Source organism: Sarcophilus harrisii, chromosome X (genome assembly GCF_902635505.1).
Source record: "Sarcophilus harrisii chromosome X, mSarHar1.11, whole genome shotgun sequence".
NCBI classification, from domain to species: Eukaryota; Metazoa; Chordata; class Mammalia; order Dasyuromorphia; family Dasyuridae; genus Sarcophilus; species Sarcophilus harrisii.
The window spans coordinates 26,435,179-26,460,845 of NC_045432.1; the positions used below are offsets into that span (position 1 = coordinate 26,435,179).

Here is a 25,667-nt window from a genome sequence, read left to right on the forward strand (position 1 = left end):
TCCAAATTTAAAATCCTTTGTTTGGCTTTGAAAGCCCTCTATAACAGCAATTTGGAACTATGCCCAAAGGACTATGAAACTGTGCATACCCTTTGATCCAGCAGTGTTACTACTGGGCTTATATCCCAAAGAGATACTAAAGAAGGGAAAGGGACCTCTATGTGCACGAATGTTTGTGGCAGCCCTGTTTGTAGTGGCCAGAAACTGGAAACTGAGTGGATGCCCATCAATTGGAGAATGGCTGAATAAGCTGTGGTATATGAATGTTATAGAATATTACTGTTCTGTAAGAAATGACCAGCAGGATAATTTCAGAGAGGCCTGGAGAGATTTACATGAACTGATGCTGAGTGAAATGCACAGGGCCAGGAGATCATTATATACTTCAACAACAATATTATATGATGATTAATTCTGATGGACGTGGCCCTCTTCAACAATGAGAGGATCCAAATCAGTTCCAATTGTTCAGTGATAAAGAGAGCCATCTGCACCCAGAGAGGACTATGGGAGCTGAGTGTGGACCACAACATGGCATTTCCACTCTCTGTTATCGTTTGCTTGCATTTTTGTTTTCCTTCTCAGGTTTTTTTCTTTGTTTCTAGATCCGACTTTTCTTGTGCAACAAGATAACTGTATGAATATGTATCCATATGTTGCATTTACATATACTTTAACATATTTACCATGTATGGGACTACCTGCCATCTGGGAGAGGGGGTGGGGGGAAGGAGGGGAAGAGTTGGAACAGAAGGTTTTGCCAGGGTCAGTGCTGAAAAATTACCCGTGCAGATGTTCTGTCAATAAAAAGCTATAATAAAAAAATGAGAAAAAAAAGAATATGAACTTTGGGAGAACAGGGACTAGGTTTCCACCTTCCTTTGTGTTCCCGGGGCTTAGCACAGCACCTGGTGCACCGCAAGGGTTCAATAAGTACTTGCTGACTGGCTTGGCTGGCGAGACACCTTTCTACCTTTCTCCTGACATTTCAAGAATACCGATGGAGCCCTCACACACTCTCCTTGCCGCCCACCCCTGGCTCTCTTCTCACGAGCAGTCCATCTTTTTCAATCAGATATTCCTCCGATAACTTCCTTTTCTCCAGTTCTTCTTTGAAGTTCCTTATTTATCATGTGAAGCAGCCTGCTCTCGGGCACCCTGGGTCCTTCTGTTGTCCTCCGAGTAAGGCTAATTTTCAGTCCTTTGGAGTTTGTCGTGTTCCATGTCATATAACAACACGGGGAGCATACTGATGTTCACGAGCTGGGTCTTCATTTGTAGAGGAAGTCTGGGGTCGTTAAAGAAACATCGCTGGCCCGCTCTGTACTTCTGCAGCTCTAGGCCCAACTCTGGGGCCATTTGTGAGGGGCCCACTCTTCTAATCAGGGACTGATTATATAGGTCCATTATATCTATATCTATCTATCTATAGCCATATCTGTGTGTGTATATAGTGGATGTGTGTGTATATCTATATAGAGAGACATAAATATCTGTGTGTATATATAGTGAATTATGTTATGTATATATATAAATATATACACAAACGTATATCTCTGTATGTATATAGTGAATGTATATATAGACATACATACATGTGTATATAGTGAATGTGTGCGTTTATATATACATACATATCTATATATATAGTGAATGTGCATGTATCTATGTATATACATAGATACATGTCTCTCTATATAGGGAATGTGTGTGTATACATACATACATACATACATACATATAGATCTGTGTGTATATAGTGAATGTATATGTATATACATACATATATACACATTGATAGCTAGATAATATACAGACACATATATAAATATGTATATATGTATGTGTGTGTGTCTTCACACATTCACCATGCCAGCATCTGGCTCCTCAACATTACTACCCACCATCCTCTCACCCGCCACCCCACGGGGGCTCTAAGCCCTCCTTCTGCCTGGAGAAGCTGTCCCACCCCCACTCCCATTCCTCCTCCGTCCGGCCATCAAAGCCATTTTCCTAAAGTCCACTTCACGTCTCCCACTTACCCGACAAACACCAGTGGCTGCCCACAGCCTGCAGGATCAAATCCCAAATGCTCTGCTGCTCATCCAAAGCCATAAGTTGTGAAGTGATACACCCATCCTGTGGAACAATTGGAAACTCTGGCCAAAGGATTATAGAACTGCATACCCTTTGACCCCACAGTCTCACTACTAGGTCCGCGTCCCAAAGACAATATAAAAGATGGGGGAGAAGGTGTCACATGTGCAAAAATGCAGCAGCCCGGTCTGTGTGGTGCTTGGAACTGGAAACTGAGTGAACTGGTTGGGGAATGGCTGAATAAATTCTATAAATATGATGGAATATTATATACATAATATATTATATTATATTAAGTATATAAATATGATGGAATATTATATAAATAATATATTATATTAAATATATAAATATGATGGCATATTATTGCTCTACAAGAAGTGAGGAGCAGGCTGATTTCCACAAAGGCTGAAGAAATTTCCAAGAACTGATGCCGAGGGAAGCGAGCAGAACCAGGAAAGCAACAAGACTGGGTGATGGTCAGTGATGACAGAGCGGGTTCTCAGCAAGTCAGTGACCTGAGGCAGAACCAACCCATTTTGAATGGAAAACGCCCCCCCTCCCCCCATCCAGAGACCTGTGGAGACTGAGTGTGGATCAATTGACACTATTTTCTTTCACCTTTAAAGAACCATCTCTCAGGGTTTCCCCCCTTTTGTTCAGCTTTTTCTCTCCCAACTTGACTCAGGGAAATATGTAAAAAATGAACGTACATGAATAACCTAAAAATAATCATCATAGTAAGATAAGAAAATAAAAACTAAGCCCTCCATAACCTCAGCCAGCCCCTGCAATGTTCCCAAGTCTTCTATCTCACTCTCTTAATTAGTTTCTATTTATCTGCGATAGTTCCTTTTGTCTATATGAATATATTTGCATATCGTCTCTCCCTTTAGACTGTAAGCTCCTGGAGGGCGGAGATTGCCTTTTGTATCTTTGGCCGTACTCGGAGCTCAGCACCCAGTAGGTGCTTACTAACTGTTGAGTGGCTGAAGGATTGCCCAGAATGGGGGATTCAGAGGGAAGAATGGGTTCAAAGGGAAGCTCCTGCCTCAGCGAACACAATCTCGTGACTACAGCTGAATCTTTTCCAATTAAGGGTCTTGGAGGAACCCGGTGTAGACCGGCAGCCGGGCAGTGCCTTAACAATGGGAAGACCTTTCTTGGAGTCTCAGCACAGGGAGACTTAGCCTTCCCATGCCCCCTGTGAACAGGTAGTTCTCTACTCTCTCAGACGGGGCTAAATAGCCCCCAGCCACATGCGTGGCGCACGGCCCGCTGGGTTATTTGGGGGAAAGTGCTTTGGAGATTTGAAATCTATATGGAAATGAAGCTTTTATTATTCTCCTAGGCGACCACAGCCTGGGGCTGGAAAGGAAAAGTGAGACCAGCCTTCGCCCAAGCTGGGCCTGGGGCTTGATTTCCTGGGGACTGGGTCCCTGACCCGAGTAGGAGAATGGGATTTAGTTCACTTTCTCGGGACGCAAAGTCATTGAAACCTGAGACATTTTTAGCTGACCGAGGACTGGAAGTAGCAGGATTCTAACTGACCGGGAGATAGCATGGGGCTCCCGAGCTGCAACTCCTAGATTCCAAATGCTGGCTCTGACATGATCGTGGGCAGGGCCTCAGTTTCCCTCTGCCGTAAAAGGAGGGGCTGGGCCTCAGTTTCCCTCTGCCGTAAAAGGAGGGGCTGGGCCTCAGTTTCCCTCTGCTGTAAAAGGAGGGGCTGGGCCTCAGTTTCCCTCTGCTGTAAAAGGAGGGGCTGGGCCTCAGCTTCCCTCTGCTGTAAAAGGAGGGGCTGGGCCTCAGTTTCCCTCTGCTGTAACAGGAGGGGGCAGGGCCTCAGTTTCCCTCTGCTGTAACAGGAGAGGGCTGGGCTAGCTAGCCTCTGATCTTCTTTTTCCCCCAGCTCTGGATTTCTGAGCCGATGTAAGCTGAGGGAAATGAGGGGGTGGGACCTCCGAGCTGCCTCCCAGCTCTAGAACCCGGATCCGGTGCCGTTCTCCTGGAGCAGCCCGGAGCGGGCCCGCCCGGAGCGGCCAAATCACGCCAAGCAGCGGGGCTGTTCCTCTCCGGCCCTGACGTGACCGGAATCCCAGTCTCCGAGGCCCTGGCGGCCACCTGGCAACGGGGTCACGTGCTGTGCTCCCCACAGCCCTCCGGGTAAATGGGTCCCCAGCGGGCCGGCAGCGGCGGCCGATGTTCTTGGCCGTTTCCCCCGGTTTTCTGTCCCGGATCCCACACGGGCTTTGGGAGATATATATGTCTGGGAAAGCGACACTGCAGAAGTCCCAGCTTGTTCCCTGCCTCGATGCTGAGGCGATAAATATAGACTCTGCAGCCGCTGCGGAGATTTGGCCGGGGGGTTGGGGGGGGAGAGGAGGGGGAAGGGGTGACTGATGGGGACAGGCTGACCGGGAGGGAGCTGCCCCCCCCCCGGGTCCCTTCCTAGTCTTTCAACACCTTGTGGTGGGACGGAGGGGAGGGGGCCCCCCAATCCCCGTGGGCAACGTTCGGCGGTTGGCGCGGGGGCGGGCGGGACGTCAGGCCGGGGGCAGCGGAGAGAATCTAGCCTGATAGATGATAGCAGCCTTATGAGCACAGCAGGTTATTCTCGGCCACCCCCCACCCCCCGACCTCTCCCCCGGCTCTTCCCCTCCCCCTCTCACTCTCCAATTCTTCCTCAAGATATGCAAAATCTAAAGATCCAGTGGATTCCAGGAGGCAGGAATGGGGGGAGGGGGGATTTCTCTCCTTCCCGAGGCCTGGAATTGCCTGGCCTGCCTCTAAGTGATGAGCCAGCTCTTCCCCCGAGGGCTTTCCCCCAGCAGAGCAGGGGGCCAGTCAGGTAGCCAGGGAAATGTCAGCTTATTTCTGGGGAGGGCTCTTGCCAAGAGGGCTCCGCGCCACGGGGTGCCCGGGATCGGCCGCGGCCGGGGCCGCCAGTCACCACCCAGCCTTCCGACGGCTCAGCCTCCTGGCCGCTCCCACGTTCTCCCACCAAGCCATGGAGAGGAACTCCAAGCCTGCAGGGGCCGAGGACGCTTCTCGGAATCTGCCCACCAAGCCAGTGAGTCCCAGGGGGACGGGGGATCGACCTCACGGTCCAACCTGGGGGAAGTGGGATCTCGAGGTTGGGGTGATGGAGAGTCCATTTCACGATCAACAGCGAACAAGCTAGTGTCTCTGGCCCTCTCCCAGCCCCCAAATGATCCCCTAGGGGCCTTGCTGCCTATCTTGAGGTTCAGTGGGGCTAGGGCTGGCAATTAGTTCTCTCTCAGATGGGGAGAAGTTAGTCAGATATAGAAGAAAACAATGAGCAAACTCTGCATTTGCCCGGAACTCACCCAAAGGGGGGCCCCTTCCCCCACCTGCTGCTCTCCTTATGCCCAAACTAACAATTGATAAAGTGGGGGAGGGGCCAACACGTATGTTCAACTCCATGGGGAGTGCTCCCTCATGACAACGGTCTATACTCATCATTTCATCCAATGCATTGGAGGGACTCAATTGATCATGGTTCCCTTAATCAATATCACTACCATACACTCTCCTCCACTCTGGTTAAAATCCCAGAAAATGAAACTGGAGTGGGTTGGACACATTTATCCCCATTCCCAGTTCTGGGTAGTTCTCCAGAGATCTGGAGAGGGTCAAATGGCACTTCTGCTATTTTGGCTTTGGGTTCTAGAGCCGAAATGGCTGCTTCTCCAGCTGAATCCCCTTCAGATTGGAGGGGGGGAAAGAGAAGGCAACAAAGGGGCCTCTTGGGTCAGCTTTGCTATTCTAGGAGCCCATGAGTCGACTGGCCTGAGCATGGTTAAATGCTACCAATCCTAGGTTGTGAATAATATTTGGGGTCAGTTGTTCAGATTGATTATCACATTTTCAAATAACCAAGTTAGGAAAGACGTTGACTGTACCGGAGGATAGTGTCAGCTATCCTCCAAAATCTGCACTGGCTACAGTGTGGGGATGGGTCTAATCAAATGAAATCACTGGAGATAAATGTAAAGTTTTTAAATTTGGACTAAAAAAAAAATCAACTTCCCAAATACAAGATGAGGAGGGGTGGCCGAAAAGCAGTTCATCTGAAATCAATCCGGGGGATCTTAGTGGATCGCAAACTCCATATGAACCAAAAGTACGATGTGACAGCCGGGGAAAACTAATCTTAGATTGCATTAAGAGGCACAGTATCTGATACCGGGGAGGAGCTGGTCCTGTTGGACTTTGTCCCGGTCAGACTCGATCTGAAGAGTTGGATTTAGTTCTGGACCTTGGAGCTTAAGAAGGACATTGATGAGCTAGAGGAAAAATCACTCTGGCAACTTTTCTCTGATACATCAGTTAAGGAATATTTAAGGGCCTACGCTCTGTCAGGTATTATGGTCAGTACTCAGGAGACAAAAAGGCAAAAGACCATCCAGTTCCTGCTCTTAAGAGAGTTACTGTCTAATAGGATGAAAATAACACTGGGAAGGAAGAAGGATAAGCAGGAGATAATTGACAGAGAAGGCAGTGGAATTAAGAGGAGATGGGCAAGGCTTCCTATAGAAGGTGGGACTTCAGCTGGGACTTGAAGGAAGCCAGGAGGGGGAGATGGGGTGGAAGAATGTTCTGGGCAAGAAGGACAGCCAGTAAAAATTCCTGGAGCCGGGAAATGGAGCGTCCTTTTCAACGTACTCGGGCCCGGGGATTAAAGGGAAATTTTGCACCAACATCTAAGCAGGGCAGTCCCTGGAACAGGGCAAAGAGACCCCAAGTCCCTAATCTCCATGGATAATCTGTGAAAGGCTGCCCTTCCAATGAGTTCATTTTTCCCACTCCAACTCCCCCCCTACCTCATGGTCACAAATTCTAGAGCCAGCACCGTGCAAAACATGGCAGTGAGCTCAGTTTACACGTCCAGCATGCTCAGAAAAGTCATGCTAAGAAACGATCCTCTTTCACGGCACTGGAGAATTTGCTCTTTAAAGGAGCCCTGTGGAAGATGGGTCTATTAAACAAAATATTCTTCCATAAAGCACTGAAACACTCCCTCCTTCATCTTTAGCAGCCCATTGACAGGGAGTTCTGGGCCTTCTCTATGCCGGGGATCAGGTTTGCCCTGGAGGAAATCATTATTTCGGTTAGCTGGGTTTGCTTAAGCACGGGCCCATCTAGATGTGCCATGGACTCTATCTTCCAGACACTACAGGCAAGGGGTGGGACTACCCCGAGATGTTCACTTCAAGCCCACCAGCAAATAAGGGGATGGGTAACAGACCCGCCCTCTGCAAGGATTAGGGCTGAGGGGTCTCTAAGGGACCTTGGGTACAATTCAGAAGATTTGTGAGTCCCTCACTGTGGAGGCTTTGGCCATCAAAGTGGCTGTCCTTGGATAGAGGAGGCACTGAGTAAATGTTTTGGAAGGAAGGGAGGAAGGAAGGAAGGGAGAAAGGAAGGGAGGAAGGGAGGAAGGAAGGAAGGGAGAAAGGAAGGGAGGGAGGAAGGAAGGAAGGAAGGAAGGAAGGAAGGAAGGAAGGAAGGAAGGAAGGAAGGAAGGAAGGAAGGAAGGAAGGAGGAAACGGAAGGAAATAACAAGAAAGGAGAGGAAGGCAAGGAGGAAAAATAGAGAAAGGAGAAGAAGGAAGGAAAGAGGAAAAGAGGGAGAGAGAGGGTGAAAAGGGAGATGGAGTAGGGAAGAAAAGGCAGTGAAGAAGAAGGGAAGGGAGGGAGAAGGGAATAGAGGAAGGGAGAAAGTGAGAGAGGGAAGAGGGAGAAAGGAGGAAAAGAGTAAAGGATAGAGGGAAGAAGCTGTTAGAGAAGAAAGGAGGGCAATGGGCTGGGAAGCAAGAAGCTGTATTTATGTGAACCTGTCAGAGCACATCTCAGCCAGTCCAGCATCACTACAGTGGCCCCTCAGAGGCCTCTCTTGACCTCTGGCTGCTCAGTCATTGCTCCAGAGCCATGGATCCCTGTGCCCTCCCAGTCCCCAGAGTCAGACTTCAGAGCTGACCCTCCACCCACCCACCCCCTCCTGGCCCGAGTTCCTGCTGAGCCAAGAGGCCTTGCTGCTGGCTCAGGGTTCCCTCTGTTTCTCCAGAATTGCTGCAAGACCAGTGGCCTCGCAGCCGGGTGCAGCAATGCAGTTGTTGTTGAGACTCCGCCAGCAGGCAGAGAGGAGGGAACCCAATCTTGTCCGCTGCCGGAGCGAGGAGTCTTGGCGGCTCCCCAGGGAGCAGAGAGTGAGCCGCAAGGCCGACGAGCCCGAGGAGGGGCCGATGCCGCCGGGGCCGGTGGCTGGGTTATTAGCATTAGCGTTATTATTTTCATTATTATCATCGCTGCTAGTGTCTCAGTGAGTGAGACAACTCTGTTCCTTCAATCAAGGAGAATAATTGAGCTCTTCCATGTGCCAGCCCCGTGGGAGAACCAGAGCCGCAGACAGGCACTGTCTCGGCCATCTCCACCCTCTCTTTGCTTTCCGTCTAGCTGGGGAGACAAGCCACTTGCACGCACAATTGGTCCGTGGCATAGTGCCCATCGAGGTGGTCCCGAATGCCGTCTGAGCCCACCCCGCAAAGCGGGAAGATGGGGTGGAAGAGTTTGGGACAGGACTAAAGCATTCTGGGGGAGGCCAGGGCAGCTACAAAGTTTAGGAAGAGAAAGATCCTTAGCTGGGCCTTGGAATTGGGGCCAGATTTGGGCAAGAACGATAGGACAGGGCATTCCAGATTGGGGACCAGCTGAGCAAAGGCAAAAAACGTCTTGAGGGGATGCTGAATATCTGGCCTAGTTAGAGAGGAGGGTTGTTTTGGTGTAATAATGGGAGATAAAAATACCCAAAGGGGAAGTTTAGGGCCAGCCAATTTGGAGCCTTGAATGTCAGGATCAGGAGATTTCACTTTATTCTTTAGGCTAGGTATTCCTAACTTTTGTAATTTAATCCTTTAACTTCTGTGAGGGCCTCCTCATCTTTGGGGGACTCCTCGACTCCCTCATGTAATCAGGTGAAGCCCATGGTGTTGGAATCCCAGAGAGAACCATTATTATTATAAAGAAGAAAAACACCACACTGTGGAGCTCTTAGAATCACACTTTTTTTTACTTGGCAGTATTTTTTTTTTCTAATTACATGTAAAGATAGTTTTCAGCATTCCCTTTTGGAAGATTTTATGTCCCAAATTTGTTTTTCTTTTTCCCTTTCTTCCCTTGCCCCTCTCCAAGACAGCAAGCAATTTGATACAGGTTGTATGTGTACAATCATTTGAAACACATTTCCATAATAGTCATGTTATGAAAGAAAAGTCAGAACAAAAGGGAAAAACCACGAGAAAGAAAAACAAAAAGGAGAAAATATTAGGCTTTGATCACATTCAGTCTCCATGGTTCCTCCTCTGGATGCGGATGGCATGTTCCAACACAAATCTATTGAAATTGCTTTGAATCACCTCATTACTGAAAAGCGCCAAGTCCATCCCATAATCTGGCTATTACTGTGTCCAATGCTCTCCTGGTTCTGCTCCCTTCACTCAGCAGCGGTTCCTCTAAGTCTTTCCAGGCTTTTCTGAAATCATCCTGCTCATCATTTCTTCTAGAACAATAATATTCCATTACATTCATATATCATAACTTATTTGGTCACTTCCCAATGAATAGACAGAGTCAGGTGGAGCCTTTTGGCTCTGAGTAGGTAGCCACTTAATTTTAGAGTGGCTCCCATTTTAAATATATAAAATATGGAGGATTGATGACAAAGGAAACCAATCCTATCCGAATTTGTTGTTGTTCAGTAATGTCCTATTCATGACACCGTCTGGGGTTTTCTTGGCAAAGATACTGGAGTGATTTGTCATTTATTTCTTTCTCCAGCTCGTTTTACAGCTGAGGCGACAGAGGCAGACAGGGAGGGTGAAGTGACTTGCCCAGGGTTACCTAGCTGCTGTCAATTATAGCGGAATAAGACTCATACATTTAGAGTTGAACGTATAAACAGACTAATTTAGAGCTAGAAGGAAATGTCAAGGTCATCTAGTCCCGACTCTTGAGCTAGAAGGGCCCTTAGAGACCAGATAACCCAGCTCTCTCATTTTCCAGCAGAGGAAACCAAGGGCCAAAGAATGGAGGTTATTTATCCAATGTCACAAAGGGATAACGAATCTAAAGTGGATAATTCCGGAGACCCTGGAATCTAAGCCTCTCCTTTTACAGATGGGACAACTGAAGCAGATGATATGCAATAACGCGTTAAGGTCACGAAGGCCAGATTTTCTGAGCGGGGAAGGGGTGCGGAGGGCGTGATGAAACCCATTTCTGCGGAAGATCAATTTCACAGTTTAGCACAGGAAGGATTGGAGAGGAGAGAGACAGAGGCGGGGAGGACAGTCAGCACTTACTATGATACTACAGGCAAGAGGTAGCGTGGGCCTGGACCAGGCTGGTAGCTGTTAGTGGAGAGGGGAGACAGATACAGGAAATAACACAGAAGGTACAGGGCTTGGCAAGTGGTGGACGTGGGGGCGAGTTTCCATTTAATGCTCCATTAAAAAGCACTTGGTGGTGAGAAGGGTTGAGCCGAAGTCTCAGATCGAGCCTGGGTGGCCGGAGAGGCTGGTGGGAGCAGGAGCTAATGGGAAAGAGGAAGGAGAGCCCATTTAGAGTTAAGGAAGAGGGTCTGCTATAAATGTGCCAACATGGAGACCGTTCTAGTCATTGGGATTCTGGTCCTTTGGGGCAAGCCCAGGAACCAGCCTGGGTTTTTTCTTTATTGCTTCAGTCAGCAGGGTCAGCTCTTGCTTAATTGCCCTGGTAAGAATCCAGAACGGTGGTCTGGATAACTCCAAAGAGTGGATTATTCAAAAAACCATTTCAACTTGGCTTTGAACCTGCTCATCTTTCCAGGGCTGGCTTGAGACCCTTCCCCTCCACAAACTCTCCCTTAACTGTTCCAGTCCTGCTCTGAAATCTTACAGAAGTCAGTAATTCGAAACTGAGCGATCTGACATTTCTTGGCTAATGGATCTGCAGATCCCTTCACCTCTTTGGGATTCGGTTTCCTCAGCTATAAAATAAATGGGCTAGATTAGATGATTCCTTAGGTTCCTTCCAAGTCTATCTATATTGATGATTTCAGAAAGCTATGTGACATGAGGCAGATCCCCTCCCCTCCCTGGGCCTCAATTTCCCCCTTTATAAAATGAGGGAAATGGCCTAGATCTGGGTCTCTGAGGTCCTTTCGGGGTTCGAGATCTGGCATCCTAATTATTTCCTGCTCATTTTCAGACTAGGGAGGTCTAGGAGAAGGACCATAGAATTCTAGTGGTAGAAGGAATCAAGGAGACAAATTCTCCCAAGAAGGTGGGTGGTTGACACCCAGGGAAGCAGAGGGATTTACCAATCCTCCAGAGCAGAGTAAAGGCACAACTGAGCCTCAAAGCCAGGCCTCCATCTCCTAGTTAGTGCAGCAGATTGTGCTGTTTCTGGTGGTAGGTACTATCTCTTGTGAGTTGATTAAAAAGCCTCAAGAAGACTTACTGCCTGCCATGCTTCCAATAGGAACATGATACCCATTGGTTTGCTGTGAAGTCCTTCCAGTTGTGTCTGACTCTCTGTGATCCCTTTTGGGGTTTTCTCAGCAGAGGTACCGGAGTACTCGTCTATTCCTTCTTCAGCTCATTTTATAGTTGAGGAAACTGAGACAAACAGGGTGAAGTGACTTGTCCAGGGTCTCACAGCTAGTAAGTATCTGAGGACAGATTTGAACTCAGATCTTCCTGATTCCAAGCTCAATACTTTATCCATTATACCACATCTTCCTAAGTTCAAATCCAGCCTCACGCATTTACTAGCTGTAGGACTCTGGACAAGACACTTCACTCTCAAAATGAGCTGGAGAAGGAAACAGCAAACTACTCCAATATATCTGCCAAGAAAACCCCAAATGGGGTCACCCAGAGTCGGATGCAACTGAAAAACAACTGAACAAAAAAAGACACCCAAAAGAGTGAATCTCTAACAGTGAAACTTCAGGCAGCAAAAATGTGACCTAATCAAACTCGCCCCAGTGGTAGCACTATCAGGCAGATATCCCCAAAGAGATAAAAAAGAATAAAAGGACTCATATCTACAAAAATATTTTAAGCAGTTCTTTTTTGTGGCAAAACTGGAAATTAAAGGGGGCGCCCAATTGGGGAATGGTTCACCGAGTCATATGTAAATATAATGGAAAACGATTGTTTTAGGAGAAACCCGGGAAGACTTCAATGAACTGATGCAGAGTGAAGTAAACAGAACCACAAGAACAATTTATCCAATAGTAATACCGGAAAGACAGTCAGCTTAGGGGGCGCCCAATTTGGGGAATGGTTGACCGAGTCATATGTGAATGGAAATGGAAAACTATTGTTTTAGGAGAAACCCAGGAGGACTTGAATGAACCGATTGCAGAGTGAAGTAAACAGAACCACAAGGACAATTTATCCAATAATAATACCGGAAAGACAGTCAGCTCTGAAAGACTTCAGAACACTGATGATCTCAATGCGCCACCACAATTCCAGAAGGCCCATGGTGAAACATCTTGCCCATCTACTGATGGTGCAGTGATGGACACAGGGTGCAGAGTTGTCAGTGTGGCAGTTTGTTTTGCTTGACTATACGTATTTGCCATAGGAATCTTGTTTTTCTTTTCTTTTTTCAACTGGAGGCATAAGTGGGAGGGAAAGAAAATAGATTTTGGGTCTTCGAAAACATTTGATTAACAGAGTATTTCAGGTACACTAAAAATGAGGGAAAATGGGAAGGGGGGGCGTATACCTCATCAATATATCAAAGGATTGTGTGGTCCTCAGCTCCGACTCTGACAAAACTTCTACTATTTTGAGAGTCTTCCCCTCTCGAGGCCTGTATTGGGTTGGCCCATTCTTTAGTCTAATCCTTGAGACCCAAGGACTCAAGAGTTAAGTAGAACCGAGTCTAGCAGGAATAAATGTTGACACCAGTAGGCCTGGGAGTGCAGTAGAAATAGATGAGTTGAAAACAGAGTTGGGCCCTCAATGAAAAGATTCCTGAATTTAAGTCAGAGGGGATAGTATGTGTGTTACCCCCTCTCCAAAAACCCAAAACAACCAGAAAGAGAGAAATCCTGCCTCTGGTAACACAGGGTTGGATTATGGGAAAATGGAACCTTGAAACGCAGCCAACTCTTGAGTGGTTTTCCATTTATTTTTGGCCAGTGGGATGGGCTGTTGGAAAGTTTTTTTTTTCTTTTTCCAAAAAAGGGGGTTGTGTTTTGTCTTGGTTCCAGGAGAATGAGAATGAAGGGAACCAGCTTCACTCAGAGGACCGGGACGAGGTGGAGGCCCAGGCCGCTGCGCAGTGGAGTTTGGCAGCCAAAATGCAGCAAGTGAAAAATTACCTGTGGAACCCTGAGAAGAGGGAGTTTTTGGGCCGGTCAGGCCAGAGCTGGAGTAAGTGGGAATCGTCTGCTTTGCTTTTTGTCTTTGTGCCCCTGCCGCTGGTTTGTGACCCCGGGATGGATGACTTGAATGTTTCTCATAGTAGAACTCGGGAGCCCCACCGGAAATGGCCGTGGGGACAAGGTCACCCCACTGGCGCTTCTCCGAGGGAATGGTGGTGGAAATGGCAGGGCCGTCGGTCTGTCTGCTGGGGCTTGGAAAACTGTTGGTCATGAAGACATTTGGGATAACCAGGGACTCTAGTCAGTCTTGGTAGCTGAAGTTGGAGGAGATCTGCAAGGTCATTGAGTTCAACTACTTCATTTAAAAGAGGAGGAAATAGACCTAGAGAGAAACGGGTTAATAGGATCTTGGCTCTGGAGCCTGGAAGGGGCTTCTGAGGTCATCTAGGCCAACCTTCTCACTTTACAGAGGAGGAAACTGAGGCCCCAGGAGGGAAGTGACTTGTCCAAGGTCATACCTAGGATCCTAGGTCTAGAGCCTGAGGGACCTCAGAAGCCAGCTAGCCTGATGCTCTCATTTATTGAAGAGGAAACTGGGACCCAGGGAGGGGAGGGGACTTGCCAGAGGCCCCCAAAGTGGTAAATGGCTGAGCCAGAATTTGTCCCTTTGACTTCCAATCCATTGCTCTTTCCATTGTACCACGCTGGTTATACAGGTAGTCAATGATAAAACCTGAATCCAAACCCAGGTCATATAAAGAACTTGAAGGAATCTTCAAGGTCATTGAGCCCAACCCTCTCATTTTAAGAGGGGCGTCTGTGGGAAACTGAGGCTAAGGGGTGCTTGAGGTCACATAGGTAGAAAATGGCAGAGATGGGGTAGGTCTTCTAGCATCAGATTATTTTGTTCTACCGTACCCTCTACTATGTCTTAACCCCACCTGAACTTCTTTCTTGGAGAAAATCTGAATTCACAAAACTTTTCAATTGAATCCAATCCATTTCAAGCCCTTCCTTCACAGAAGGTGCTGTGCTAGGCCTCTGGAGAGACTGACAAAAAGCAAAATGGTCACTACCCGCAAGCGATTTACACTCTTCTGGGGAATATGAGGGAGAGGCTAAGTACAGGTGAGGTGATACATGGAGGCCTGAGATAGTAATAACTGGCCAAAGGGCCAGGAAACAGGTATGGCTTTCAGTAGGAGGTGCCATCTGGCCCGAGTCTAAAATGACGGTCAAGTTCTAGACCAGTGGAGTTCAGCAGGGATGAGTTCTAGTTCAAGGAGATGGACATTCTGAGCTCAAAAAAACACCGCGTGTTGGCTAGAAGGTAGAGTATGTGAAGGGAAAAGAATCACGGAAGGAAGCTGGACACAGGAGGCTGGCAACCAGCTGGCAGAGGGCCTTCCAGACCACGCTGAGTTTGTATTTCCCCTTGTAGGGAACTAAGGAGCCAGAGGGAAAGTTCTGCAACTGTACTCTTCCCAAGCTGCTTCTGGTGGCTGCTTTAAGGCTGGATTAGGAAGGAGACTCTTCAGAAAAAAAAAAAAAAAAAAGATCCTCTACTGGGTTCCTTTAAAGCACCAGCTCCCCTAGGGCAGGAAAGTATTTGTTTGCAGATGATTGACTTTCTGACAGGTGAACTGGGGATAGAAACAGAGAAAATGACAGCTAGAAAATGACAGCAAGAAGCCCCTGGCAACTGAAGGGCCCTCAGAAGGGGAAGATAAATTAAGCATCCTGGGGAAAAACAGCCTCCATTTTAAGACAACAGCAAGACAGCAATTAAGTTTGTGAGACAACGGGAGGGCAGGAATTAAGTTTATGAAATCCTGATTTGCACATTTCATGCAAAATACGACCCAACTTTAAATCAAACCACATGAAATAGAACTGGGTTTTGTGGCTGGAGATCTCCTTTCTATAGAAGCTAGACAAGAGGACAAGAGCCCATGGGTTCCAGATGGGCAAGGCTGCTTATTCATCCTGGTGATCATTTAGCATGTTTGCCATAACTTCCGGGTAGTTGGATCAAATATGAGTCAAGCTGACCCCTGGGAGAGAAAGGTCTGGGCTTTAGTCCTATCTCTACTTGTACTGACTGTATGGCCATGGTCGAGTCATTTAACCTCTTAGTAGCCCCCAGGCAATTGTGCTGACCTGTGTAGGTGAAAGTTTGGGAGTTCTCACACCAATACATTAGCCAAAATTGTGCCTTCTCTTTTTATTCTTAACGCAGACCCCTTATTGCAAGATTTAGACGGGAGATGGAAGGGAGGAATTAGCCAAAGAGGGTGGGTTGATTCTGGTGGCTTTGGTGGACAGCTCCTACCTTAGGATTCCACTCTGAGCCCCCACCTGGGAAGTTTTGGTAAAAGCAGGTGAAGAGGTATGAACAATGGTTCAACAATGGGTCTCCCATTCCCTTATGAAAATAGAATTATTCCCATCCCTTAAGAGAATAAAATTATTCCCATTCCTTTAAGAGAACAGAATCATTCCTATTTCTTCACCTGCCTGTAGAAAAGCATCCAGCAACCTGGGGTTGTTTGTTTGCTCCCCACGATACCCAAGGGGAGATCTGATGAGCATTTTCCCCAGAAGAGTGGGCCGTTTGGCTCCGGGCCTTCTGGTATCCCATAGATGAACTTGCCTCTGAGAGAGTGACTTTAGGACCTAAGTGGAGGCAGGCAGAGATAGGTACGACCCCATCCCAACTCTCAGAGGAGCTGATCTGGAAGCTCCCAGATATGGGAGAAGCGGCGGCAAAGCAATGACATTCTGGAGGTGATGGGGCAGGGAGAAAGAGCAAGAGCTCTGGAGTTAGAGGCAGGACCTGAACCCAGCTCTGTGGGCCTCAGAGACTGGTTCTCCATGTCTTCTCCAGTCTCTTCCTATGACCTCATGCCACTCATGGTAACTTCCCCTAGAATGTCAGAGGGGAGATCACCCTCCTAAGAAAGAGGAGCCAGGAGGTGAGTGGCTGATGTCAGCCAGGGTCCTGTGGAGGTTGCGGTCAGTGTGGACTTGGCCACAGGCTCCACAGAGACAGGAGGGATCGCAGATGTCCAGGAGTTGAGGCCGGGGTTAATGGTAGACTAGTTATGGTGGACAGACTCACCTCCCACGGCCAAACACTTATCAAGGCCCGTGGCTTCTACTTATCTATCTCTCCAATCTGTCCTCTCCTCTCGCTTTTATGTCCCCTTCCTTAGTTCAGAACCTTATGCCCACCCACCTCCAGCCTCCACTTTCTCTCCATCCTAGCCGCCCTTTCAAATAATCTGATCGCCACTGTCCTACTCAAAATTCCTCTGCGGCTACCCGTTGCCTCTATGGTCCCAACTCCTTTATCTGGCTTTCTGGTCTGACTCCAGCCTACTTCTCCAGCTGACAGTCAATCTAGACTCTTGTAGTTCCCTATGGACACCTCACACTCCTACCTCTCTTCATGCTGTGAACCAAGGGCCTTCCTTTCCCCTTTTGCCCCCTTGAATTCTTACCCATTTAAATTCCCCCCTTTAAAGTCCAACTCAGATGTGTACCCCGATCCCTTGCCACTCCCCAATAATGACCTTACCCTTCCTCCTTGAACTTCACACAACCCTCTGTGTCATCCTTATGCCTTGCCCTGTAACAATCCATGTTTGTGTCATTCAAAATGCACTTATTCAATAAACATTTATTAAGTGCTTACTGTATGCTAAGCATAGAAGATTGGAAGGCAAAAGCTTCTAGGAAGGAGCACTGAAGTTGAGCCTCAGAGATAAAGAGGGGAGGGCATGGGAAACAAAGGCCCAGAAAGCTGGGTGACAGAGTGCCCTATACCAAGAATGACGAGAAGGCCGGTTTGGCGGGATCACGAATGTGCCATGAAAGGAAATATTGTGTGGTGGGCCTGGGAAAGCAGACTAGGGTGGATTGTGAAGGGTTAAAGCCAAACCAATGAGGAGGAGTTAGCAACTGATCCTAGAAGCCACAGGGAGCCCCTGAAGCTTCTTGGGGAGGAGAGTGACATGATTGGACTACAATTTGATGGCTCTGTAGAGAATAGAATGAAGCGATGAGAGATGAGGCAGGGAGACCAGTTAGGAGGCTGTGAGGGGAGGCGAGTCTGAGCTAGCATGGTGGCTGCGAAAGTGGATGGCCAAGGACAGGGACGCAGTGGAGAGATGGTGTGGAGGAGAACTGGCCAGATTTGCTGGATGGGAGAGGCGTGGGGTGCAACTCTGGCTCATCAAAACTCCATCTGTGCATAGTGGGCACTTTAGAAATGAACTGGGACTGAAGCTGAAGGGATGTTCGCTCTGCGGCCCGAGTCAAAGTCCGTGATTGAACAAGAAGACGTCCCCTTCCTACTCTGGGCCCGTCTGGAAATGTGGATCCTGTGCCAGGGATTGGGCAGTGGGTACAGTGGGGGGGGTGCAGCGTGGAAATGCCTTTGCCAGCAGACAGGCAGTGGGCAGGAGAGGGGTTGGTGCTGGGCAGGGGCAGGAGAGGGGTCAGGGGATGGGCAGTGGGTAAGATGTGGGCCAGGAGCTGGGCAAGGGGGAAGATGGGGCCAGCAGCTGGGCAGTGGGTAGGATGGGGGGCAGGGAACAGCATGGAAATAAGGATGCCTTTTCCAGGGCATCCCCTGGCAGTGGGTACAATGGGGGGCACAGTGTGGCATGGGAATGCGGATGCCTTTGCAGGGGATAGGGGACGGCACGGAAATGCGGATGCCTTTGCTAAGGGACAGGCAGTGGCTAGATTGAGGTCCAGGGGACAGGCAACGGGGATGATGGGGGGGGCAGTGCGGCGTTCTGTCCCTGCCAAATGATGGCATTCATCTTGAGCCACTGTCTTCTGGGAAGACTGGCTGAGCCGAGGCCTCCCCTCACCCCAGGAGAAAAGGAAGCTGACCCAGAGGAATGATATAAACAGTGACTCACCCTGCTTAGCTTCATCCCAGCCTCTGAAGCCTTTCCCAGAAGGACTGCAGATAGGCAGAGGGAGGCTGGGCCAGGGGTGGGAACAGCCCTCTGATGGGAGCTGAAAGCAGCAGGGACTCCGCTGCCCTCCCCCGATGTCTCAGCCCCCCTTCCCACCCCCACGGCCACCCCTCAGGTGGATCTTCCACCACCTCATCCCTCCTGCCATCCTCTCCGGATCGGTCATCCTGGCTTCCCGGCTCTCTGTCCTGAGAGCTGACCAAGGGCTGTGGTGGGAGACCCCCCAAGCTAGGAGCATTTTCCCAGTAAGGTAAACAAAGGCCAGGACACCTTCAAAGAATTCAACTATTAACAAAGACTTCAGCTACTGTCAGCCATAAGCACTGGAGCCTGGAATGGTTTTTCATCTTTACTCTAGTGGAGAGGTTCTTGGCTATGGGGCAAAGAAATAGGAAATTTGGATAGGGGGCTGGGAAGAGCCCATGGGAACCATGGCCATTATGCAGCCCGGAACGGAAAGGGAGGGTGCCATGATACAGTGGGAAGATGACCTGGTTTCCAATACAGCTTCTGACACTTATTACCCACATGACCTTGCACGAGCTATTTTGTTACTGATGGACTGAACAAATGACTTCCCCTCCCTGGGCCTCAGTTTCCCTCTCTGTAAAATGAGGAGGTTGGATTAGATGGCTTCTGAGACTCCTTTCAGCTTGGGATCTAGGATCATCATCTCTGATCCTTTGGGAAGGTAAAGGAGCAGGGAAAGCCGGCCTCCCAGCACGCTCCTGTACTGAGGCTTGGCTCTGGTTTTCAATGGTTTGGGAGGAGGATCTTTGAGGTGGGAGGAGGAAAGAAAAGAACCCAGCCTTGCCCCAGGTTCACAATATCTCTCCTCCACGCAGCCGGAGGGAGCCTCCAGAGGGCTTAGGAGCAGCAAGTATTTATCGAGAGCCTACTATGTGTCAGGGTATAGAGACAATCCCTACTCCAGAGGTCCTCTGAGAGTGAAAGAACAGGAGTCCTCCAGAAACAGCAGAGCTTCCCATCATCCTTTCCCCCCGGAGCACAGGATTTTTCCATGGAGTCCCTCAGCAGCTGACTGTCCCCCACTCTTCTAAGGGCAGACCCTATCACAGGGCAGGGCAGCCAAGTCCAGGAGCCGGGGCTCTCCTTCCATCAGGACTCACCTGAATACAGTCCCAACACAAGCGTGTCTTTTATTTCTGTTTCAGGCTCCCTTTCCTACTCCAGCTCACTCGGTGACTTCATCAGCTCCCATGGGTTCAATTATCATCTCTCTACAAATGACTCCAGCATAATTTATGCAGCTTAGTCTGTCTCCTGAGCCCCGGGCCCCCATCACCAGCTGCCTATAGCAGTTCCAACTGGATAGCTGGTAGAGATCTCTAATTCGACATGTCCAAAACAGAACTTGTTCTCTTTCCCCCGAAGCCCTCCCCTTTTCCAAAGCCGCCACCATGTTTCCGGGCGCTCACGCTCAAAACTCTGGACCATCCCTAGCTCTTCCCAGGCCCTCGGCCCATGTGTCCAACCCCTTGCTGGGTCTTGTTGACCGGGCCTCCACCACATCTGGAATAACTCTCTTTCCCTTCACTCCCAGAGCCACCGCCTGAGCTCAAGCCCTCATCTCCTCTTGCCTGGACTCTTGCAATAGTTCCCAGCTCTGATCCCATGAGGCCACCATTCTCTTTCCTCTCCAGTCCGTCCCATGCACAGATGCTCAAGTGATACACCCAGGTCTGTCCAGGGCACCGGCCTACTCAAAAAGCTTTGTCTTCCTAGTCCCGCCAAGATTAAACGCAAACTTCTCTAGCATTTAAAGTTCTCTACAGAGCACAACATAGTCTTTTTACCTTTTTTGTTGTTGTTTCCTTGCTTTTTTTCCTTTCTCATTTTTTTCCTTTTTGATCTGATGTTTTTTGTACAGCACGATAACTGTGGAAATAGAAGAATTGCACATGGTCAACATATTGGATTATTTGCTGTCTAGGGGAGGGGTGGGGGGAAGGGAGGGCGAAAAATTTGGAGCACAAGATTTTGCAAGGGGGGATGTTGAAAACTATCTTTGCGTGGATTTTGAAAAGAAAGAACAGAAGGAAGGAAGGAAGAGAGGGAGGGAGAGAAGAATGGAGGAAAGGAGAAAGGGAGGGAGGAAAGGAGGGAAGGAAAGAGAAAAAGAAAGAAAGAAAGAAAGAAAGAAAGAAAGAAAGAAAGAAAGAAAGAAAAAAAAAAAAAAAAAAAAAAAGGAAAAAAATTTTAAAGTTCACCACAGCTGACAAGAAGCAGCCTGTCAGGAATACCTGGATTCAAATCCCACCCCAGATGCTCAAGGTTGTATGACATTGAACAAGTCACTTAAATCATCCTGGGCCTCAGTTATCTGTGAAACGATGGGGCTACTGTTCCTTCTCGCTCTAGATCTTGATTTCCACGTTCTACCTTCCCAGCTTGTTTGCCTAGTTTCCCTTCATGCAGACTCCAGGCCAGCCACACTGGCTTCTTTGCCGGGTCTGGCTGTGGGTCTCTTGTCCCCGTGCTTCTGCTAGGCTGTCCCTCCTCACCCCCAGAATCCCTTCAGAGTCCAGCTCAAGCAGTCCCTCCCCCGGGAAGCCCACCCCGATCCGTCCCTGTGCTCTGCCTGAGCTTGTCCTATTTCCCCTTGAAATCAGGGCCTGCTTCATTTGTATCCCTAGCACTGAGCACAGAGCTTGGCACGGAACAGGCACTTCAGAAAAGTGTTTTGATTGAGTCATTGACTGATTGCAGAGGGAAAGGACAAAGGTGACCTTCAGGGAGGGCCCTGTTCCCAAATGAGCACAGATTCCCAATGAATGAGATCTGCCAGAAGGAGGTTTGGGCAGCCGCTGGTGGGGAGGTGGAATGGGGAGGGGTCTGTGGGCCCCCTCATCCCATGGTCCTTAGTGAACAGGGAAGGAGGCTCTTTTGATTTCGGAGCCACGGGGCTTGGGGGATGGAGATCTGGGGAAGGCCCTGACTTGCTTTTCTTGTGGCTTCTATCATAGGTCTGATTTTGGTCTTCTACCTTATCTTCTACGCCTTCCTGGCCGGGATGTTCGCTCTGTGCATGTACACCATGCTGCTGACCATCAGCCCTTACATCCCAACCTACAGGGATCGAGTGAACCCCCCCGGTAAGCGAGCCCCCAAGACCGATGCCAAGGCCGTCCCGCGCCACTGTCTCAGGGCTGTCTGCGCCACTTGGCCAGCCTCGCTCGCTACCGGCTCTTCCCGGCAATGACTTAAGGAGGCAATTATTAAGAGGGAATGTAAAATGGAACTTGGCAAATGGTGGTCCATTTCATTTTGATTGCCGGGGGAGGGGGAGGAAATGTTTTCATGGGAATAAAGATTCATCTGCAAAGGGGACGGGACCAAGCTTGGGTGAATCTAACCGAGGTTCCTTCCCCTGCTTGCCAGGAGTTATGATCAGGCCCTACACATACAGCTTTGCCTTCAACTTCAATGCATCTGAACGGAGCACATGGATCTCTTATGTGGACAGTTTGCATCACTTCCTTCAAGGTAAGTCCATCCTCCAGAAGGGGAAGATGGGAAAATGAAGGTAGTTCTGAAAGTGGGAGCTCCTAGAGGAGATGCCCGAGCAGGTAGAGGGTTACCCTCTGAGTCCCTTCCAGCTTATACCAAGTCTAGTTAGAAGAGGCAGCAAGGCAGCATTAATCTTTTTTTTTTTTTGCTAAGGCAATTGGGGTTAAGTGACTTGCCCAGATCCCACAATTAGGAAGTGTTCAGTGTCTGAATCCAGATTTGAACTCAGGTCCTCCTGACCCCATGTTGTGACCTCAGCCGAGTCCTCAGTTTCCTTATCTGGAAAATGAAGCTGTTGGACTGGACGACCTCTAAGGTCCCTGCCAACTCTCTGTCCATGTGCCTCTCCTTCACTTTCTGTGTGATACAAATTTTCAGTTTTGGGGGGGTCCATTGTTTCATGTTTCACAGACATACAACACCCAATAGGAAATGAAAAAGCTGGGCTTTGGTTTCTGGCATTATTATCCCGTTTTAAAAATTAAGAAGCCAAGACCTGGAAGGCAAAGTGAAATACCCATGATTACATAGCTAGTAAGTATCAGTGGCAGGATTGAATCCAGGACTCTCCTGAGCAGTGTTTTGTTTTGTTTTGTTTTACTGACACATTTTTGGAGGAAAAAAAAGAGATATCACTTCTCAGGGCTAGTTCCATGGAGAGAGCCAGTGTCTACTTCTTGGCATATCTGAGACCCATGGCACAGAACTGCTGGAGTCCCAATTTCAGCATTTCGCCCCTAAAAGCGCCAGCTTAGGATCATTGATTCCATCTCTCTGGCTTCTAGAGGAGTGACCGTCAGTATTTCAGTTAAGCAAACAATGCACTGGTACTACTGAGTCATCCATTTTCTTAATGGAGGGAGCTGGGTGGCTCAATGGAAGGATCACTGAGCCTGCAGTCAGAAAGATCTGGGTCCAAATCCTGCCTCAGACACTACTAGCCGTGTGACCGTAGGCAAAGGTCTCAGTTTCCTCATCTGTAAAATAGAGAGAGTAATAGCATTCAACTCCCAGAGTTGTGAGGGTCAAATGAAATATTACTTGTCAAAAGTTTAGTACCATGTTTGGCACATAGTAGGTGCTTAATTAAATGCTGATTTCCTTCCTTCCTAATGGAAAGGTCAGAGAACTATAGATCTTCAAAGCGGCAAAAGCCCTGAGTACCACCCAGAAACCAAGATCTCCCACTTCCCTAGGGGGTCCCCAAGAAATTAAACAAGAGATGAAACAGGGAAATTAAACAAGAAATGAAACAGTGCTCCCTGAGAAATTAAAAACTTGGACCACACAGAGGGTGAAGGAGAGCTGGCAGGGACCTCCGAGGCCATCTAGTCCAATTCCCTCAAAGAGGGACCTTGGGGACGTTCCAATGACAGAAGATGCTGGGCTGCTCCAGGGGCAATACCTTCTTTTCATCCTTGTCATCATCACTGGTATTCCATTTCAGCCACTGGCCAATCAGATAATAAGCTGGAGAGCTGAAATCAAAGAGTCAAATGAGTTTAACTGTCTTAAGATGGCTGGGAAGAGACACTGTGGTAGAAAAAGCACAGCGCCAGACCGAGCCAGGCCTGAGACTCGGCTTTGCGTGACCTTTGCATATCCAAGGTCATAGGTTGCACTTGGACAAGTTTCTGAACCCGATAACTCCTTTATGAGTTTGATTTTCTATCTATACGACGAGGAACTCAGAGTAGAAGCAGCAAAGAACAATGGAAATACGCTGGCTAGGTTGATGCAGGCCTTGGGTTCAAATCTTGATAATTATTACTTGTGCAAATCCTTTCCTCAGCTGTAAAATGACTAAAAGTCCACAAAAAGTGGACTAAATGGCCTCTGATATCCCTTCCACCTTGAGATGTGTGTCACATATAATGATTTAAGTACTGCACGTTGAGCCCAAAAGACTCGATGTCTTCCAACGTTCAATAACCGTGACAAGACACTTCTCTCTGCCTCAGTTCCCTCAGCTGTAAAAGGAGTTCTTCTAGCTTGAGATTCACAACCCTATGTTCCTAAGTTACTAATCTCCCTGGAGCCTCAGTTTCCTCCTCCATAAAATAAGAGGATTGGACTAGATTGTCTTTGAGGACCTGACCAGCTCTAGAGTCTAGGTCCTATAACTTGATATTCTTTCCAACTCTTAATATTTTATGAATTTCTTTCCTTTTTTAAAAAATTTCTTTGAAAAACTGTAAGCAGCAGGACAACTGTTTAGGAGAGGGGATTGCTAAAAGGAGCAGGTCTCAGAAACAGAAATATCTTGTAAGCAGAGGATCAGTTTCATTCCCATGAGGCCCTGGGGTTTTGCAAGAAGGGTCAGACCCATGTCACAGTATTTTTAGTGGAAATACCTCAAGAGGAACAATAAGTATGTGACTTCAGCTTCTCTTTCAAAAATTATTTATGTGAATACAGTTGTTTTTCGAAAAAAAAATGGAGAAAAAAAGCACCCTTGAACTGAACATATCTTTGTTGTGTTTTTTAAGCGCAGCAATAAACAGAAGCCAATTTCTATTTTCTAAAGGGGCCCTGTTAATCTCAAACCCAACAAGTAGATGACCTAGCTCCGGAGGCAGGGCAGCCAGTTGTTAGCTTCAGTTCTGATCTAGTAGGAGCGGGCATCCTGACCGGAAGCGGGAAGGGACCGGCACTAACATGGAGGCCCAGCATCCGAGTGATGCTCAACATCTGGAGCAGTGATGCTGAAAAAGGGACCGGAGGGGCTAACGATGTTTAGATATGGGGCCGAGGGGTATCTCCCATCCCGGGGGACCCGGTAATGGGCTCTGTGTTTCAGCTCCTACTCTGGATGTTGCAGATCCAGTCACCTCCAGACTAAGAGAAAGGAAATCTTGAGTCCCACTCTGCTTATATTTAAAATGGAGGAGTAGGATCCTAGTAACACTAGCTGCCTTGCAAACATGTTACGAAGATGAAGCGAATAGAGCTAAAAATACTAGGGTACGTTGTAAAATGCTGATAGGAGCGAGAAAGCCACTTTGACCTGGGGGTGACTGAAGTTCAGGTCCCATCTCAGACACATACTGGGCAAGTCCCTTAACTCCCAGTAGCCTCGGAATATCTCTAAGATAATAACTTACAGAGATGCCAGTCTGCCCTGGTGAAGGGCGTTTCCTCATTGGAAGCTCCTCACAGCAATGAAATCAGGGCTGGTCTCATCCTGTTATTGTTGTTATTATCACCTTGACAACTATGTCAAGACTGGCAACCGCAAAATTAAGCCCTGAATTCATCACAGATCCTGGTTATGTCTCTCTGGGCAGACCATTTAACCTCCCAGTACCCCAGGCAGCAATCTTCTCCTGTAAATCGAAGAGAAGCTGGCTATCCTACATTGGTGCAGGCAGGTTCTTCACCTGAGAGCTCCTCCCAGCCCTAAAATCACAGATCCCGTTCAGACAAACTCCTACATATCCATTAAGGGTGGGAGTGGCAATAGATTACCTCTTTATTCCCTATTGATATCAGAATTCTATTGATCATAGTCTCTATTATGTTATCTAATTATAGATTGCGTTCTATATCATATATAAATATATAATCTACAATTATATATAACATACATATTATACATTGGATGCCGGTATTAAGGTACTGTCATCTCACCTGCCTAG

General features: G+C 48.2%; 1 protein-coding gene across 1 annotated transcript in view; it reads left to right on the plus strand.

Annotated features, from left to right (window-relative positions):
* Positions 1-4,945: 4,945 nt before the first annotated feature.
* ATP1B4 (ATPase Na+/K+ transporting family member beta 4) overlaps positions 4,946-25,667 on the plus strand; it is a 28,956-nt gene continuing 8,234 nt past the window's right edge. Inside the window, exons 1-4 of the mRNA XM_003774774.3 lie at positions 4,946-5,170; positions 13,391-13,553; positions 21,486-21,614; positions 21,901-22,005. Coding sequence (XP_003774822.2) covers positions 4,961-5,170; positions 13,391-13,553; positions 21,486-21,614; positions 21,901-22,005 — 607 coding nt within the window. The 5' untranslated portion in view covers positions 4,946-4,960. The remainder of the gene's footprint in view (positions 5,171-13,390; positions 13,554-21,485; positions 21,615-21,900; positions 22,006-25,667) is intronic.